The sequence below is a fragment of the Labrus bergylta genome, chromosome 23 (genome assembly GCF_963930695.1).
Source record: "Labrus bergylta chromosome 23, fLabBer1.1, whole genome shotgun sequence".
NCBI classification, from domain to species: domain Eukaryota; kingdom Metazoa; phylum Chordata; class Actinopteri; order Labriformes; family Labridae; genus Labrus; species Labrus bergylta.
The window spans coordinates 8364404-8381641 of record NC_089217.1 but is presented as its reverse complement, the minus strand read 5'-3'; the positions used below and the strand labels follow the sequence as shown (position 1 = coordinate 8381641).

The 17238-nt window shown below is 39.1% G+C and overlaps 1 protein-coding gene across 4 annotated transcripts in view; it reads right to left on the bottom strand.

The window, feature by feature from the left end:
* The window catches only part of col7a1l (collagen type VII alpha 1-like), a 56268-nt gene that overhangs the window by 26551 nt on the left and 12479 nt on the right, over positions 1-17238 (bottom strand). For all 4 annotated transcript variants that reach the window (XM_065951358.1, XM_065951357.1, XM_065951356.1 and 1 more), the window contains exons 7-48: positions 16826-16989; positions 15918-16047; positions 15690-15806; positions 15298-15453; positions 14770-14886; positions 14480-14626; positions 14245-14364; positions 13239-13397; positions 12539-12652; positions 12197-12346; positions 11730-11867; positions 11449-11595; positions 11151-11270; positions 10246-10392; positions 9816-10079; positions 9574-9713; positions 9065-9188; positions 8584-8727; positions 8263-8450; positions 7687-7767; positions 7535-7552; positions 7421-7447; positions 7149-7214; positions 6146-6226; positions 6018-6044; positions 5083-5127; positions 4812-4886; positions 4637-4732; positions 4445-4471; positions 4103-4156; positions 3857-3928; positions 3714-3773; positions 3561-3596; positions 3370-3414; positions 3170-3205; positions 2971-3015; positions 2159-2230; positions 2033-2065; positions 1084-1155; positions 886-945; positions 710-745; positions 273-353 (exon numbers count right to left, since the gene is read on the bottom strand). In XM_065951358.1, the coding sequence (XP_065807430.1) occupies positions 273-353; positions 710-745; positions 886-945; positions 1084-1155; positions 2033-2065; positions 2159-2230; positions 2971-3015; positions 3170-3205; positions 3370-3414; positions 3561-3596; positions 3714-3773; positions 3857-3928; positions 4103-4156; positions 4445-4471; positions 4637-4732; positions 4812-4886; positions 5083-5127; positions 6018-6044; positions 6146-6226; positions 7149-7214; positions 7421-7447; positions 7535-7552; positions 7687-7767; positions 8263-8450; positions 8584-8727; positions 9065-9188; positions 9574-9713; positions 9816-10079; positions 10246-10392; positions 11151-11270; positions 11449-11595; positions 11730-11867; positions 12197-12346; positions 12539-12652; positions 13239-13397; positions 14245-14364; positions 14480-14626; positions 14770-14886; positions 15298-15453; positions 15690-15806; positions 15918-16047; positions 16826-16989 (4031 nt within the window). The remainder of the gene's footprint in view (positions 1-272; positions 354-709; positions 746-885; positions 946-1083; positions 1156-2032; positions 2066-2158; positions 2231-2970; positions 3016-3169; positions 3206-3369; positions 3415-3560; positions 3597-3713; positions 3774-3856; positions 3929-4102; positions 4157-4444; positions 4472-4636; positions 4733-4811; positions 4887-5082; positions 5128-6017; positions 6045-6145; positions 6227-7148; positions 7215-7420; positions 7448-7534; positions 7553-7686; positions 7768-8262; positions 8451-8583; positions 8728-9064; positions 9189-9573; positions 9714-9815; positions 10080-10245; positions 10393-11150; positions 11271-11448; positions 11596-11729; positions 11868-12196; positions 12347-12538; positions 12653-13238; positions 13398-14244; positions 14365-14479; positions 14627-14769; positions 14887-15297; positions 15454-15689; positions 15807-15917; positions 16048-16825; positions 16990-17238) is intronic.

Sequence of the window (17238 nt, the reverse complement as noted above, 5' to 3'; positions counted from 1 at the left end):
ACAAAGTTTAGTAATTGTCATCAACATTACAAAGTAAACACACAGAAGGCATATGCATGTATGTAAAAAGGGAAAAGAAGCATTACCTATACATCTTTTATTAAGTAAATATATCATCAAGGCTTGTTGAGACATTTATCATATTCACTTCTGTCTTTATTCAAACTAGGAGCTTTGTCCCAACACAATTTCTGAAATAATTCAAATTAGAAATACAAACAACCTGTATAATTATATATAATTGCTGTATCAGCAACTCAGGATTTACTTACATCTTTACCTCTTAATCCTGGTACTCCAGGATTGCCGGGTAATCCAATATTTCCTTTGTCACCTTTGAAGCCGTCCAGCCCCTGGACAAACACAAGACCTCTGGTCAAGTAACGCTGAAAACCTTAAATATAAATCTACTTTTTCATGTTTTAGGACATAACGTGTGCTTTAGTTGCCAACAGTCTTTTAAACATTGCTGACATGGAGCATCATTAGCATTCATTTGGACTTGTGCTCTTTTTTAAACTCTGCTTCAGTCTCCACCAACCAAGGAGGAAAATATCTGTCTCTTAAGTTGAGAAGTTCTGAATTTCATTAACCAGCATAAAACAATTAGATTAAAGGTGCTTGGAAACTTTTGGTGGTGAGTTTATCACCTTTATTCACCAACAAAACATTGCAATACAGAACAATTTGCCTTCATAACAAAACTTACTTTTGGTCCTGGCTTTCCTGACAAACCAACATTCCCCTGTGAATAATAATAAAAAAAAAAGATAAAGCCTTAGTCAAAAGATAAAGTTATGAACAGTTCTTTTTTACTCCAGTATTATCTGATGACAACAAATATCAAATGATAACAGAGGGATTCCTCTTGTGCAGATCACTCACCCTCTCACCATTTTCCCCCTTTTCTCCCCGTTGTCCTGGAATCCCAAAACCAGGGCTGCCCTGTGTAAAGCAGGACAGATCATGATCAAATCGTTTGTCATTTGGAACTAACGTCTTTCCACTCTGGTCTGAAAAAATTCAACTTAAAAAAATAAAAATGACAAAATGCAATGATGGGAAATGTTGGTATTTATTAACCTTTGCTCCTTTGTCTCCTTGTTCACCCTTTATCCCTTGTGGTCCTGTAGGGCCGACCGGACCAATGTCCCCCTGATGACAAAAAATATTCACATATATAAACAGCAGTAGGGCATCCACTGGATTCTGGTTGCCAGTCTACATGATCACACAAGTTCCAAAACAAAACTCTTCAGTTGAAACAGCCGCCTGTGGACTGAGATTAAAGAGGTCCTGTTCAATGGAGCGTTCAGTCCCCCAGCAGAAGCTAATGAGAGAAAATCTTAATTGTGTTTGATAAGCAGACCCAGAGGACCGAGTCTGTGTGTGCAAGAATACCCGGAACAATTAATTAACCAAGTCTCACCAGAATAAAAAATTAAGAAAATCACTTCTCTCCCTCTCTTCATTCCGGCTAGTTAAAATGAATATAGGCAAACAGTTTAAACATACATGTGAGGTTATGACAAAATGTACCAGTGTAATCCAGCAGCCTGAAGGTTACCATGGTAACATTGTTCTTAAATCTTTGCACTAATTGGTCAAGACAACAAGGGAGTAAATCTTTTTTGAATCCGAACAGCTTATCAGTCTCTAAAACTGTCGACAGGCAGCTCAGGGTGAATATAAAAACAGGAAGTCAAAGTCATCGATTTTAATGCGAGGGTATAGAAATGCTTAAAGTCAAGAAAGGTGGTGTGGGGGGGGGACCGGTTGGCCTAGTGGTTAGGTTGCACACTATTTTCTCCTCCATCCACTGTCCTGCCCATTAAAGGCAAGAAAGCCACAAAATAATTATAAAAAAACGACAAAGGACTCTAATGTTTGCTTTTGTCTCTGTTGAAATGTCTAAAATAAAATCTGCACAAATGTGGACTTGCAAGTGCTATAAACCTCTGAGATGTTAAAAATGAACCCAGGCAAACTTTATCTGGACAAATAGACCAAGAAAAAGACTTTGGTTACTTACCCTAGCACCCTTTTTTCCAGTTGGGCCAATTATCTGTTGTGAAGCAAAAAAAAAAAAGGCAGAGAAGGGATGAAGCATCAAGTTCCTTCATTGTTTTTGTTAAAATTAGATGAATTGTTTCCTTACGCCCTTGGCAGGATCTCCAGGGACACCTCTTGGACCCTCATCTCCTTTTAACCCCAATGGCCCGGTCAGTCCCTGGAAAAAAAAAAAAAAGGAACATGACAAATATGTTTTAGACTCTATAGTTTTTATTATGATTGATAGTTGACTAAAGGCACTCTGCCAATGTTCCTGTAATTTTAAAATGTATCATCAGCTATACATTCTTTAACACCCTTGAACCTACATCCATGACCAGCGCTCCATTATTTCATATATACAAATAGACATTTGGGATAGAAAATTGTATCCGAAAAGAGAGGAAGAGGGTCTTCTTGACTGCATTTATTTTTGCTAGTTTCTTCCAAAAGACTAAACTTCCTCAAACAAAAAAATCACTGATGCAGCACGGAATTGCTTATTTGCAAAAGCTATCCGCAGAGGTTTGATTATTTGGCTCATGATTGTATGTAATCATAACCATCTACAATAGAGTCCTGATCTTGATTGAAAATGGCATCCTCATGTGTTCATTGATTACCCTAAATGTCTGTTTGGAGATATTAGGAAACGTTTTTTAAATTGTGTTTTGTTAAACTGTTTTCAGATTGGGTCGTAAATAAACTTCTGTTATCGGCCTCATGCTTTCTACACCATCAAAGAAAAAGCTAGAAAGTAGATTGTAATGTGCTTATGTGGTAGCAGAATTATTATGTGGGACTTGTGTTGAAACATGTTCCAGAACACAGGAAGAACACAAGTCGCTCAAATGTCTATAAACTGTATTTATTTAAGTTATTTCAGCCCTTTTCGTATGAGATGTAATCCTCACTCACTGTGGGTCCTAGTGGTCCGACTGGTCCCATCTCTCCTCGTTCTCCCTAAAAAGGCAAAATGCTTTTAAACACTCACATAAACTCGATTTTACTCTTTGTTGCAGCAAGTGATGTTTAATAAGTATAGAGTGAATATTTTCAGCCTATTGAAGAGAGAGAGAGAGAGAGAGAGTGGACAATGTGTGTAGGATGACCTCACCTTGTCCCCCTGCTCCCCTTTGAATCCCTTCTTTCCCTGCAGGTAAAAATAAATCACTGGTCTTTGAATCTTTTCATCCTTGATTGTTGCATCAAACGCTCATCAAACTATGCAGCGAGTAATTAATATGCACTCATGACTAAAATATGCAGAAACTCTTTGCTTGCTTTTTGAACAGGAGATAATGATTGATAACAGACCCGAGGTCCAAGGATTCCTTGGATGCCTTGCTCTCCATGATCACCCTATAGGATAAGTCAAAAAGCATTATTCTACATTCTTTTTTCTGTAATATATATATATATATATATGTATATATGTATATATATATATAGAAACAAAGCAATCAAACAAATCGACAACTTTATGTTCAGATTTTAATGTCTGCTACCTTTGGGCCAACTGGTCCCATTAGGCCAAGATTTCCCTGCAAAACAAAAAGTTCAAACATTGAAGCAAAAATATCATTTTTTATTTATTTAATTATCTAGAAAAACACTAAAGAAACTAGAAACTAGAAACTAAAGCGTAAAAAGTGATGCACCTTCTCTCCTGGCTCTCCACGAGGACCTTGAACACCTTGAATGCCAATTCCTTCTTGCCCCTGCAAAATTAACATCCAAGATACATGTGTTTATTATACACTGGTCACTGAAGTTGTATTCTTTTTGTTATTCACCGCTTTACCTTCTGTCCAATCTCTCCTGGCAATCCTGGAACCCCGTCAATACCAATGGGACCAGGCAAACCTGCAATACCCTGGAGAAGTTTGCATATGTGTGCGTGTGAGAAACAGCAGAAATGAAGAAGACAGAGACATATGTGTCAAAAGATGCAAAATATTTTCTCGGAGGTGGCTCTGAAAAATCTTTTATTTTTGTTATGCAATGTCTTGTTGCTCATTTTTAACCATTGTATCAACCATGGGCTTACATCTCTCCCCGACTCTCCTTTGTCTCCATTCACGCCCGGCTTCCCACGTAGACCCTTTACAAAAAGAATCAAAGCCTTATCAGATCAAAATGGAGCAATGCCTTTTTCATAGTAGATCATATCTGATTTTGAGGTATTAAAAAGGCTTATTATACAAATAGAAAATAATAATAATAATAATAACTTTATTTAGCACCTTTCAAAAAGAGAGTCACAAAGGGCTTTAAAAGGATACAAACAGAAACATCAAGAGGATACAAAACACATGACGCTGTAAATAAAATGTTTCAATGCATCCTTTTAAAAAAGACTGAAAAGGCTTGCAAAGTAGCACCCACTTACTTTCTCTCCCGGTTCCCCCGGATCTCCCTGAAGTGCATACAAAAGAAAAAACTCTGGTTTACTGCCTAACTTAAAAAAGTCTACATTATCTAAAATTGTATACATAAAATACAAACAGATACATCATTATGCTGTTGTAGTGTTTACAGCCTATTTCTTCACTTTGAATTTTTACATCTGATCTAATTTTACCTTAACAGATATTCCTGGTGACCCTGATGGCCCTGGCTGGCCAGGTAGACCTGGAGCTCCATTGACCCCTGGTACACCTGGAGGTCCCTGTGGTCCCTGTGATACATAATCATTTCTGTGTTGTTATTCAGTTCACTATAGCCAAAACCCTAAGACAGTTTTGCTGAGGACTCACTGAAGATCCTGGCTCTCCTTTCCGTCCAGGAACATAATTTGCGTCTGCTCCAGCTATGACATATCCAGGCTCTCCCTATGAGGACACACAAGAAGCATGAGCTTGGATTCTCAACAGAGCAATTCCATTGTTTCTGTTGTTCTTGTTATTGTAACACTTCGGTCCTTTTAATTAAAGTACATCAATCTTGTCTGCAACCATGTCCTCAGCTCATATCTTGGAAAAAGCAATCGGAAATTAAATCTAAATGAAAAGCAGCGGTCAGACTTACTCTCTCTCCTCTCTGTCCTTTTGGACCAGTGAGTCCAGGAAGCCCCTGCCGGGGAAAGAAAGAGAAAGGGTGATTATTAGATCAATCAATCAATCAATTAAATCAATACATTTTTATTTGTATAGCGTCAACTCATAACAAGTGTTATCTTGAGACACTTTACAAAAAGCAGGTAAAATACCTTACTCTTTGTCTGTTAACATTACAAAAGAGCAGGGAAAAAGACCTTACTCACTGTTATGTTACAAAGAGCAGGTAAAAGACCTTACTCATTGTTATGTTACAAAGAGCAGGTAAAAAGACCTTACTTATTGCTATATTACAAAGTCCCGGCCTATCCATCATGAGCACTTTAGCAAAGCAGCAAAAGTTACAGTGGTAAGAAAAAACTGCCTTATTAAAAGGCAGAAATCTTTGGCCGGATCCCCGGCTCAGGACGAAACAGCCTTCACAGGCCTAGACTGCCCCGGGCTTGGAAAGGGATAGGGGGGGGGAGGCCAAGCCGTCCATCAATGAACCCGTGGGGAGGGGATGAAAATATATAGGCTATAGTGGACATGATTATCATTATTCTGATAGATCTGTAACAAATATACAGGTTTGATTTAGAGGCATGTAGGTGGAAATGAGAATTGACAAAAAAGTCTTCAAAGTTAAAGGTGAATGTAAACCAGTGCCATCAAATTAGAAGTTGCCAATTCAAAAATATTAAATGGCTACATTCCTTTAGCTGTCTTATATTTAGCTAAAGTTTTGGGTTAGGGTTAGTTGTTGTTTACCTCTACAGTAAGAAAGCAAAGGGAACAGAGGAAACATGTAGCTTTGCTCAAGGACTACATTCAAAGTCAGGACATCACTTTTATATGAAGTGAATAGCAGTCGGCTGACTCACTCTAATAACTCATAAAGACTTTATTCATCATCATATTTCTTACCATATCACCTGGAACGCCTGGAGTGCCCTAAACAAAAAGAACAACAAATATAATTTTCAAAGTCAGGCCTGAACAAAATAAACTATAACAAAGTCAGTATGCGGTTTTCTTTTTCTGAATTGAGTTACCCGTTGGCCGGCAGAACCTGGGGGTCCAGTTCTTCCTGGTCGTCCTGGCAACCCAGGTACTCCATCTGTTCCAGAAGGTCCCTGTCAAATAAAAAACATTATGGACTGTGCAGGAAGATGAAAGAATGAACACGCGCAGTAGAGCCCGATGACACAGGGTGGTGAGAGGGGAATATGAAGAAATAAATAAAACTGTATTTTAATATAATGGAGCTATGAAGATGGAGTAGTTGTGTTAAGATTTACTGTAAATGACTAAAGGAGTGAAAACAGTAAACAGACTGTATGGAACCTCTTATTTAAAATAATCTCCACATAATTCTTAAACTATTGTTGACTAGTAAATAATGATATACAACATAAAAAATGCAATCCTCCTCTATTCTTAAAGTTGACTCTTTATAACTCCTATCTGCAAATTTCAACAGTAATCCTAAAATATTTCCATAGGCTTATTTCCATCTGTAGCCCCTTGGCCGCTTGGTATGTATACACATTTACATAAAACCACAATGGCAAGCAAAAATCAAACAACAACATACATTGTTCATTAGTCGACAGAGACACATATACAAGCATATAAAGTGGCTGTGTGGTGTGAATTACACATTTGCCCTGGAGCCTGTGACTTTAAAGTACTGATGTGATTGCAAATAGCAATATTGTATATGAGTTTGCATATACAGGCATACTATTGCAGAAGGTTAGATACACAGAATTGTTTATGTATGCAGTCTTGCACTGGGGTTAGTTACATAGATGTATGTATGTAGGCATAATTAAAAATTGATTTTTAGACATGGCCACGGATCGGGATTGTTCTGAGTCACAGCTTCAGATGACTCTTGAAAATGCCAAGCTGGAACATTCCCTGACCGAGAGTGGTAAGCTATACCATAATGTGCTCCCTTTACATGTATACAACAAAACAGATCCTAAAAGATCAAGAAGTCTGAAATAAATGATCATCAGGGATTAAGGTTACCACAACTGTGTTTCTTACCCTTTCTCCGGTCTCTCCTTTTGAAGAAGTGAAGGGGTCATACTGCCCAGGGCTTTGTCTGAATCTCTACATCAAAAACAGTGAACAGAAAAGAAAACAGTTTTATTCTAAGATTTAGATTATTAAATAAAGGTTATGTCATGTCATGAAAAGCATAAAGGTACTTCAAGGCAAAACAGAGAGACCAAACGAATACTGAAGTGGGAAATAAGTATTTGCTTATTATTTAACAGATAAAATAATGTAAACATGGAAATATGAGAAATACATACCAGACCTCCAAAACCAGAACCATCTCCCTGTAATAAAAAATCAAATAAGTAACACTGTCATTGCATACAGTTTTTTAATTCAAGTGAATCTTTAATACACTTTAGTTAACTCACCTTTTCCCCTTTCTGGCCCTGAGATAATAAAAAACACATGATGAAGCATTAGTAACTGTACGTGTATAGCGAATGAATGCTCTTGTCCTGTGGTCATTTCTACCCCATTACACACTTGTTTGAGGGAAAGGAGAGGGAGGATTTTTTTTTACCTTGGCACACTGGGAGGTGCAGGGACCCTGAGGCTTAAGCAGCTCCTCGGGGTCTTCAGTCGGAGTGTCTAACTGAGCAGACTGAAAATAAAAACATTTCAAAAAGTTTTTAATGAATTACTGGACCCTTCAAACACATTGCAGAGCAGTAGCAGGGATGGCTGTGAAATGCAGCTAATTTCACACTTTCACAGGACTCTGACGTCAAAATGAAGTCAATGACTGCTGGAATATTTTCACCCACTGAGTCCTTGTTAGTTAATTAAAAAGTGATTTCCTCATTATGTCCAGATGTGCTTTCATAGACCTGTCCTATACACCTTCTATATATGCATTCACATTACATTTACATTTGTAACTTTAATATTGTGACTATGGGAGATATCTGGTTACATTTCAATCACCAGAAGCATATTTTCAGCTGCAAATTTGTCTACAACAAATACACAAATATAGAATGTTATTAGAAATTCTACTCAACTCAACAACTCTGCTCAACAGTCTAATTTAACTATAACATGTCAACATGTAAAGACAAATAAAAGGAAAATTCCGAGACGTTTTGTACTTTCTTGCCTCATCATTCAGTTTATACTCGGACAGGAGCTCCTCGCTACAGATGCTGTTGATAAATTCTCTCTCTATAGTTGGGAAGTCGTCAAAGCTCGGTGAGAAGAAGATATTTTTGTAGCTGGTGGGTGCAGCGATTTTATTCAGCTCATCAATGTCCGCGTTAGAAACTCCAACTGCGAGGACGCTGACACCTAAAGAGAAAAAAAAGAATCGGTACACGATACTACAGGCAAAACCTTCATCCATAGACATGATATTGTTTCGCTGAGTTGTGCTTATATAACATTTTTTTTTTTTTTAGCTTTTATAATACATGTGACTGACCCAGAGCACGTGCAATTCTGGATGGTGGCACCACATTATCCTGAGCTCTGCCGTCGGTAATGAGGACCAGTATGTGGGCCACATCCTGCCTCATCCCCAGAGACTCCTGGAACAGCTCCTGCAGAACGTAGCTGATGCCTTTTCCTGCGGGTAAAAAGGTACAAAGACAAATTAATTAAACTTTTGCTGATGACGCTGGTAGATTAAATTTACGCCTTTGCATGGCAGTATTTCAGGCAGCAGAGTGTAAGCATGGTATGCCTTCAATCAATAAATCAAACATTGTCTTGATAGCACTTTGATAACAGAATACAGGTGACTCACAGGCTGCTTATTAGTAATTAAAGTTTTCTGTAGACCAGCAAGATAGAAACCTGTTAGTGGCGGTGACATCGACAGCAGGACTTGAATTACTGTTATAATCAATCTCATGACAGCCTGCAGACGAACAAAAAGAAGTGTGCACACGAGTAATACATACCAGTTCTAGTGTTGCCCCCTACATAGCGCAGTGCTCTGATCGCCCTGAGCACGGAGGTTCTGTCTTTGAAGTCATTCAGACGGAACTCAATTCGAGGCTCATCACTGTAATGAACCACAGCTATCTGCAGAGAGAGAGGAACGGAGAAAACATGCATCAGCATCTTTCCTAAGACAGATGTGATGCATCAAAGCTTTAAATCAACATTTTTGTTTTACTCAGTAATCTTGACATATGCTTCAAATATAGTGAAAACATATTTATTTTGGTGCCTCTTCTTTGACGACAGACCTGTACAGAACGGAGCCAATCACAAGCCATTGTGTATTATTCATTGTTTATCCTTTCTGCAAAGTTATTCTGCAATGCAACGTCTTTCAATAAAGTTTAAATAATAATAAATTCCAATTTTTATCTGCCATAAGACCAAAAAGACTAAATAAAGTATACACCTCAGGCCACATCAAGCAGGATTGTAATAAAAAGTCTGTTTCAATAGAGGGACTAACCTGTGTGGCCTGAGAACCCATGGCAGGGAAGTAAGTTGCCACTCGAAATATGAAGTCTTTCATCTTGTTAAAGTTGTCAATCCCGATGCTGGAGGACTCATCCACTAGAAAAACGATGTCTGCTTTTGTCTTACTACAAGCTTTAAAGAAAAAGAAACAATCACTGAATACGTTTCACAATTGAATTTGTTCAAGTAAGGTCACACTTTAGAAATATCTGTGTATGAATGAGCGTAAGGGACCTGGTTTTTGTGGAGCTTTGGTCTGTGTACTGACTGTGCTTGATCGAATGGAGGGGACTCCTGCCTGTTTGGCTTCAGTGACACTTGGCTGGCCTGGAGGCTTCTTGGTGGTTATGGATTTGGTTGGTGGCACTGCAATGGGGTGCCGGGTGGTTCTAACGGCTGTCTGGTGGATGGTGGTGTTTTTGATGGAGGCGGTTGTGATGCGAGGGGTGACTGTGACTGGCACAGGTTGGACTGTTGCAACAAGAGGATCCTGTCCCACTGAGATGCACAGAGCCACAATGATAAGTAACTTATCACTTATAAGTTTCATGAGTGATACAAAATAACCTCAAACAAGCTAAAGGTCTTAAGTTGGGATACAAGAAAGTCGAAAAAAAATAATAATCTCGATATAAATCAAGAATATGTACATCCTGTGTCTTACATATTCTCTGATACACAGTGCTGATAGGGCCCTCCATTTCTCCATACAAGGGCCTGATGGTAAATATATAAGTTCTTCCATACAGCAGATTTCTGATCTTATAGGAGCTGAAGCCAGGGCCCAGGGTCTCTGTTTTTGTGTCCAGCACTGTAAAGACACACACAGGAGAAGTTATTGTTGAGGTGATGCTTGAACTGATTGAGTTTTGAGAAATGGCATGACTCTGTATGGAATACATTATAGTCTAAAGCAATGAATGAATACGCCAAGCACTCAAGGTCATCAAAAAGTGATGGATGACAGGAATGATGTCATAAGAGACCAGGCTGTGTGAAGTTATAGATCAGTGTGAATACATATACAAATAACTACACATTGTCTGGATTTTTATTTCTTTTGAGAAATGTTCATATCCCGACATTATGCTTGTGTCTTTACTTAAAAATGAATACAATGACAACCACAGCAACAAGTTATTTAATGCAACACATTGTTGCAACTTACTCATTATAGACTGTTATAAAAATAATAACCTCATCCAGACAATGCCTATCAGTCTGCTTGTTTTATAAACATGATTTTTTTTTCTTAAAGGTTTTTATTTCTTTCTACTTTTGCTTTCAAAATAGGGTGCTTATGACGCCGCTTAATAAACAATGTGTATTATGCATCATGCTTCATTTCCACTTCAAACCCTAAAGGACCCAGAGAAAGAGCGATGACTATTACATCATAATACACTAAAATCTAAAAGAGTAGCGATCGTTTTTTTTTTTTTTTAAACTGGTAAGACAATGCTAATGACAGAGCTCTATGCAAACGTTTTGGCCTAACTTTGACGGAGAAAGCTGATTTTTAATGGATGGCAAATTGAAGGCAAAACTTCTGGCCAGTTCAACTCTGACCTGATATGTGCCTCCATGAGAGAAGGTATCCAGATACACCAGCCACACGCGTCCAGTTTAGGATAGTGCTGCTGTCTGTTGTGTTAAGAGCAGCAAAGCCATTCACTTTCGGGAGGTCCACTGCAACAGAAAAAAAAAAAACCCACTTGATTAAAGGAGAAAGAAAGCTCAAGGGTAACATGAGTCCAAATCTTTGAAAAAGAAAAATAGTCTTCACTTTGATTTAAAATACCTATTATGATTAATTTGTGTTAAAACAGTTATTTAAATATTGCTGTTTGGGGCATGCAGGACTCACAGGTGCGTGCAGTGACCAGGACTGGACTTCCCTCCCTATTGCCCACCATGGAGGACACTTGGATCTTATAAGCTGAGCTCTCCTGCAGGTTCTTGATTGTGAAGGTGGTAGAAGCAGCTGATACTACCTGGGACTTCTCATCACCGCCTAGAATAGAAAATATTACATTTCAGCAGTTTAACAGTTATGTCTACGTGTATAATTAATCTGTTAAATAATTGGGTGCATGCATTTATGTGAGCATTGGGCATAAAGCATGAATGGTATTTGTGGTCTCTTACCTAGGAAGGGGATCCAGGAGATTTTGTACCCAGATGCCCCTGGTGTTTTCCTCCAGGTCAGGGAGAAGGAGTTAACTCCAATGTCCATAACCTTCACTTCCCTCACTGCTTGGATTGGCCCTGAGTCTGAGTCAGCAGCTGTAAAATAACAAAACATAACCACGTAAGCTGTACGGAAATAGTAAACCATATAAAATCTCATGAAACCTAAATTACTGGATGACCTAGCACAACTTTTTATATGCACTGTATCATTTGCCAGTGTGTTAAACTTGACTCAAGGGGCTTTAACTTTGAAGGTGACGGTGATGAAAAGAAAGCAGCTCTGCTCACCCGGAGTGACAATGACAGTAACTGTGGTTAAAAATAAGAAGTCCAAAGTACATTATATGTCAGTCAAGCAAAGACAGCACACGGTTGCTGCGGCACGTCCTGAAGACCTTCCAGACATCTCTTCAGTTCTGTACCTGTGAGCTGGGATAAGGATATTTCGGGACCCTCTGAGTTGCCGTACACTGCACAGATGGTGATTGTGTAGGTGGACTGAGGGTTCAAGTCTCCGATGCGATGGAATAAGACACTGCGGTCCAGGTAACTGGACTGAGGGCTGCTGTCATCTGCGCACAAAAAAGTACAAATGCAAAGATATACAAAACAGTTTTACAAACAGTGTGTAACATTATTTCTAAAAGCTTTTCTTGACACATACTTCATATAAAGGCTTTAACAAGGTTTTCTTAAACAGTGAGATACTTAAATCCCAATAGTGTGGTAAAGCAGAAGGGGTAAAAAACGTGTTAATATATCACCTGTGTTCCAAGTGAGTTTGTACTCAGTTGCTCCAACAATAGGACTCCACTCCACATCAATGGAGTTACTGGTGTAAGATGTCACCTTGAAGTTTGACACGTAGCCCAAAGGAGCTAAAAGAGAGGAAGAGGCATCTCACAAAACTAGTTTTTCTTGGTTATACATTGTACATGTTTTTATTTAATCTCTAATATGCATCAGAAAGGGTTAGGGTTCGGTTCTCAGGAGGCAAGACCTGATGGAAAAAGGAAAAACGACGACAAAGCAATCGAGTCCAACACCATGATGACACTATGGTAATGTATGAACAACATCACTCTGTCCGCTTGTAATTTTACAAGGGGGCCTGCGGGAAGAATTCCAGTTGAAGTCGGGGTGAAATATGTGTCCGTTTGTGTTCACACATGCAGCTCACCTCGACAATTTCTGGGAACTTTCAGGATTTTTATGCATGTGTGAAAAGAACAAGAGAAAACTATTTGCCAGACCTGATGTAATGCATCGTTGAATCTAAAGAGGGCAGTAGAATTTTTTTTTTAAGCCTGTAATGAAGTTACACTGCTAAGGTTCTCTCATTACTATTAATCTTAATATGTGTATACATACATACATTTATGATTCAACAGAAAAAGAAAAGGTTATTTAAAAACAAAAACTAAACCCAAGAGGTTTTTCAGGTGTTTGAATACTGGTACTTACACGTTCTGAATGTAGCACTGATACCAGGCCCCACCACAGGTCCAAACAGCACATACAGAGACAGGACATACTCAGTATCATGTGCTACATTCTTCAGGTGGTACTCTATGGTGCTGCTATTAAGAGCCAACTGCCTAGGCCGGTCCCGACCAACAAACTCTGAAAAAAAAAAATATATATATATATATATATATATATAGATAGATATATTCACAGTACAGTCACATCGCTCTTTCTTTCAGTGTATTATTCCTCAGTGTCTTGGTATTCCATATCAACTCTGGCACAGCATCAGAGTATCCAACTCTGGAAACAACATTTGGATTTTATCAAAGTGAGTCACCATGCGTCCTGTCACATCCTTGTTCATTGTAAAAGCCGAGGAATTTCAAAGGCTTCTGTCAGAGTGAGTTTGTCAAGCCAGAAAAACATGGACACACATGCATATAAAATGCTTTGTACCCAGTACTAGCTCTAAAAGCACATTATCAGGATGTTTGTTGATTTTTGAAGTAGTTTCGACATTTATTTTCACAAGAGTGTGCAAAAGTCATCCATAAGTTCTTTATACCGCAACCCTTTCGGGGTCGCAGGCTAGAGCTGATCATAGCTGCCATTGAGAGGCGGTGTACACCCTGGACTGTTCACCATTCAATTAAAGGGCTGATATACAGAGACAGACAACCAGCCACACTCACATACACACCTACGCGCAATTTTAGAGTCATCAATTAACCTAACGAGCATGTCTTTGGACTGTGGGCAGAAGCCGGAGTACCCGGAGAGAGCCCACGCATACATGGGGAGAACATGCTCCACACAGAGACTCATGCCCAACGGTGATATGAAGCAGGAACATTCTCACTGCTAGGCAACAAATCTAACCACTGCACCACCATTCAAGTTATGGTGTGTATCGCTATAAGAACCAGATCTTCTCATTGACAGGACAGGACTGACTTTAAGATAGAACACTGGGGGTCCACAAAGAGAGCCATGCAGTCACCTGGAGTTGGTCCCCAGGCCAATCTGTATCCTGTGGATCCGGGTACACTGTTCCATGAGATGACGGCAGCACTTGTGCTCACAGCAGACACCTTCAAAGTTTGTACTGCACTGCTTTCCACTGACAGAGAGAGAGAGAGAGAGAGAGAGAGAGAGAGAGAGAGAGGGAGAGTTTACTATCTGGTCTCTGATGCTTATTCCTGTATTTTGAACTTCTGAGCAAGCATTCTTGTTACATGTCTTGACTGTGGTGGTGATGACCGGCCCCTCTGTGTCTCCAAAGATGGGGTTGATGGTGATGGTGTACTCAGAGGCAGGTTTTAGGCCCTGGATCATGTAAAAGTTAAAGGTGTCATCAAGGTTTATGTTCTCTATGTGGCCATCTGAAAGAAACATGTGAAGAAATATTTGGATGCCACAAAGTATTTTTGGATGATAGGGTATAATCTGACTGTAAGATCAAACATGTTGGTTTTACTTTTTTTTGGCTAAGTCTTTGTTTAAAATTGAAATTGAAAATCAGTACCTGGGGCTGCCCATGTCAGACGGTATCCTGTGGCACCCTTAACTGAAGCCCACCTCCCCTGGACAGTGTCTGTGGTGGCGTTTTGGACCAGGAAGAGCTTAACTGGTATAAGCTTTACTGAGGAAAACACCCATATATATTTGCTTTAATTTTATTTATCAACAAAATCATTATGAGCAAGAGTGAGGATATTTAATCAGATTTTTCAAATGCAAAATTATTATATGAAGCGTTGTAATAAAAACAACCAGTTAATATAAATACATCTTAATCAAAAAACAAGCTTTGACGTGATAAATCTCCAGCATAGCATGAAATGAACATAAATGAGAGTATGCAACAGACCTAATGGTGGTATTTTTGGGACTATATCACCCCACTGTGGATATAGTTTGGTACTACACCTTAGCATATGCTTCCTTGTTAGATATCATATTTTACACTAACTTTGTAATGTTAATAAATATGAAAGAATGTATTTTCCATTAAGGTGCATAATATGAAATTTGATAAAGCCAACTAACTTACATGTCTTGCCCACTACTGAAACTGGTTCACTTGGTCCCTGGGGGTAAACAGCATAAATACTGATGATGTATTTCTTATCTTCTTCAAGGCTGTCAATAACATGAGAGGAGGTGTCTCCAGGCAGCACGTTCTCATAGGTAAATCCTGGTCTGTTGGCTGCAGAACAAAAATCCAGGAGAATCAATGATCAAGAATTTACTCTCACAAGAAAATGTGATCATCTGTGATGCTTGAAGCCTTAAGTTTAAAGTGATCACATTGTTTTAACCCATACATTTTAATTTCACATCTTTCTGGGAATTTCAATGAGAAGTTAATCGCAGATGAATGCCGAAATTTGCAAGGTGTTTGGTGCAAACTGATCATAACTGGGTATGGTAATGTTTGCGTACATCTTGGAATGAAGATCTTGAAGCCGTTTAGCTTCCCCAGAGGAGGCGTCCAGCCCAGTCGCAGAGAGAAGAGACCCTCCTCTATAACACGGAAGTTTGACACCTGAGGCAAAGGGGCTGAAAGACAGAAGGCAAGTGAGCCAAAGTGAAATCTAAATATGCTTAGAAGTATTTGTATATTTTCCTAAATGAATAAATTCAACAAAACAGGTGATGTGTGACACCCACTGGTCTGGGCGGTGATTGTTGCAGAGTCTCCGATGAGGCTTGGGTAGATGGCATAGACAGTGAGGGAATATTCGGTTTTAGGACTCAGCTCAGTCACCACAGTGGTGCTCACGTCTGCCTTCAAATCAATCTGTTTCATACAAAGGCATGAGCAAAATGACAACAGTGATTGTGGGTGCAGGAAAGAGTAAGAGACATGAGTACAGAAAAGACCATTGATAGACACATTTTTAAAATCACTTTCAATACATGCTTGTACCTCAGTGAACAAAGAGCATCCTTATGCCTTGGCTAAACGTCTTTCTAGTATCCATGTCTCCATTATATCGATATTAGATGGTTCATAATAGAACGCAAAAACAACATTTTCCTCTCTTAGCAATGACATGTAACTATTTTTAGATATCAACGGTACAGGTAGAGTATTTTCATGAAAACAGTATACCAACACACACAAAGAAGCAAAGGTATTATGGAAAGAGAAAGGGAAATCTATGTCATCGTCACTGTTCAGGTTGGTCCCACTGATTCAATTCCATCATGGCTGCTATGAGAGATGACTCATTGCATATTGTTTCAGTCCAGAAGTGACCCACAGCTTTTGTAATAAACTGACATTCCTAGGATGATCTTGAGCTCTCTAAAGAATATAGAAATGATATGCAGTGGATGTTTTTGTTTTTTTATCAGAGTCTATAAAACTTCAGGGTGACTGAGAACTTAGCTTCATTTGCAGGAAACAGATTCTGAATCGCAAGGCTCCTCCCAAACTCATTAACTGTCTATGCGAGAATAAGATGTAAGGTAAGCTTAGGTGAACAGTTCGAAAAGGAGTCCAAACTTGTAATAATGCAGTCTAATGCAGTTACATCCAAGCAAGGCAGCTATCATTGTCTATGGACCCTCACCTGTCTCTGCTGGAGGGGGAGGAGGTGCCCCTTGGAGTTGAGAGGGGTGACCAGGACACGATACCCGGTGACATCACTTGTGGCCTGGGTCCATGTCAATCTGAGGGAACTGTGGGCTAGCTCACTAACCTGCAGGTCTCTGGGACCCACCACTCGCACTTTAACTAGAATTCCCAAAAGATACAGGAAAATGAATGAGTATAAAATATGTATAATACAAACACAATTACGTTCAGGGTTTTTATCTAATTACACATTTAAGTTCTAGTTTGATATTAAATTGATCGATATAGAAATGCAAACAGCTGTCAGTTTAATGGCAGCTTTTTCTTTTCTTCTCTGTGTGTGTGTGTGTGTGTGTGTGTGTGTGTGTGTGTGTGTGTGTGTGTGTGTGTGTGTGTGTGTGTGTGTGT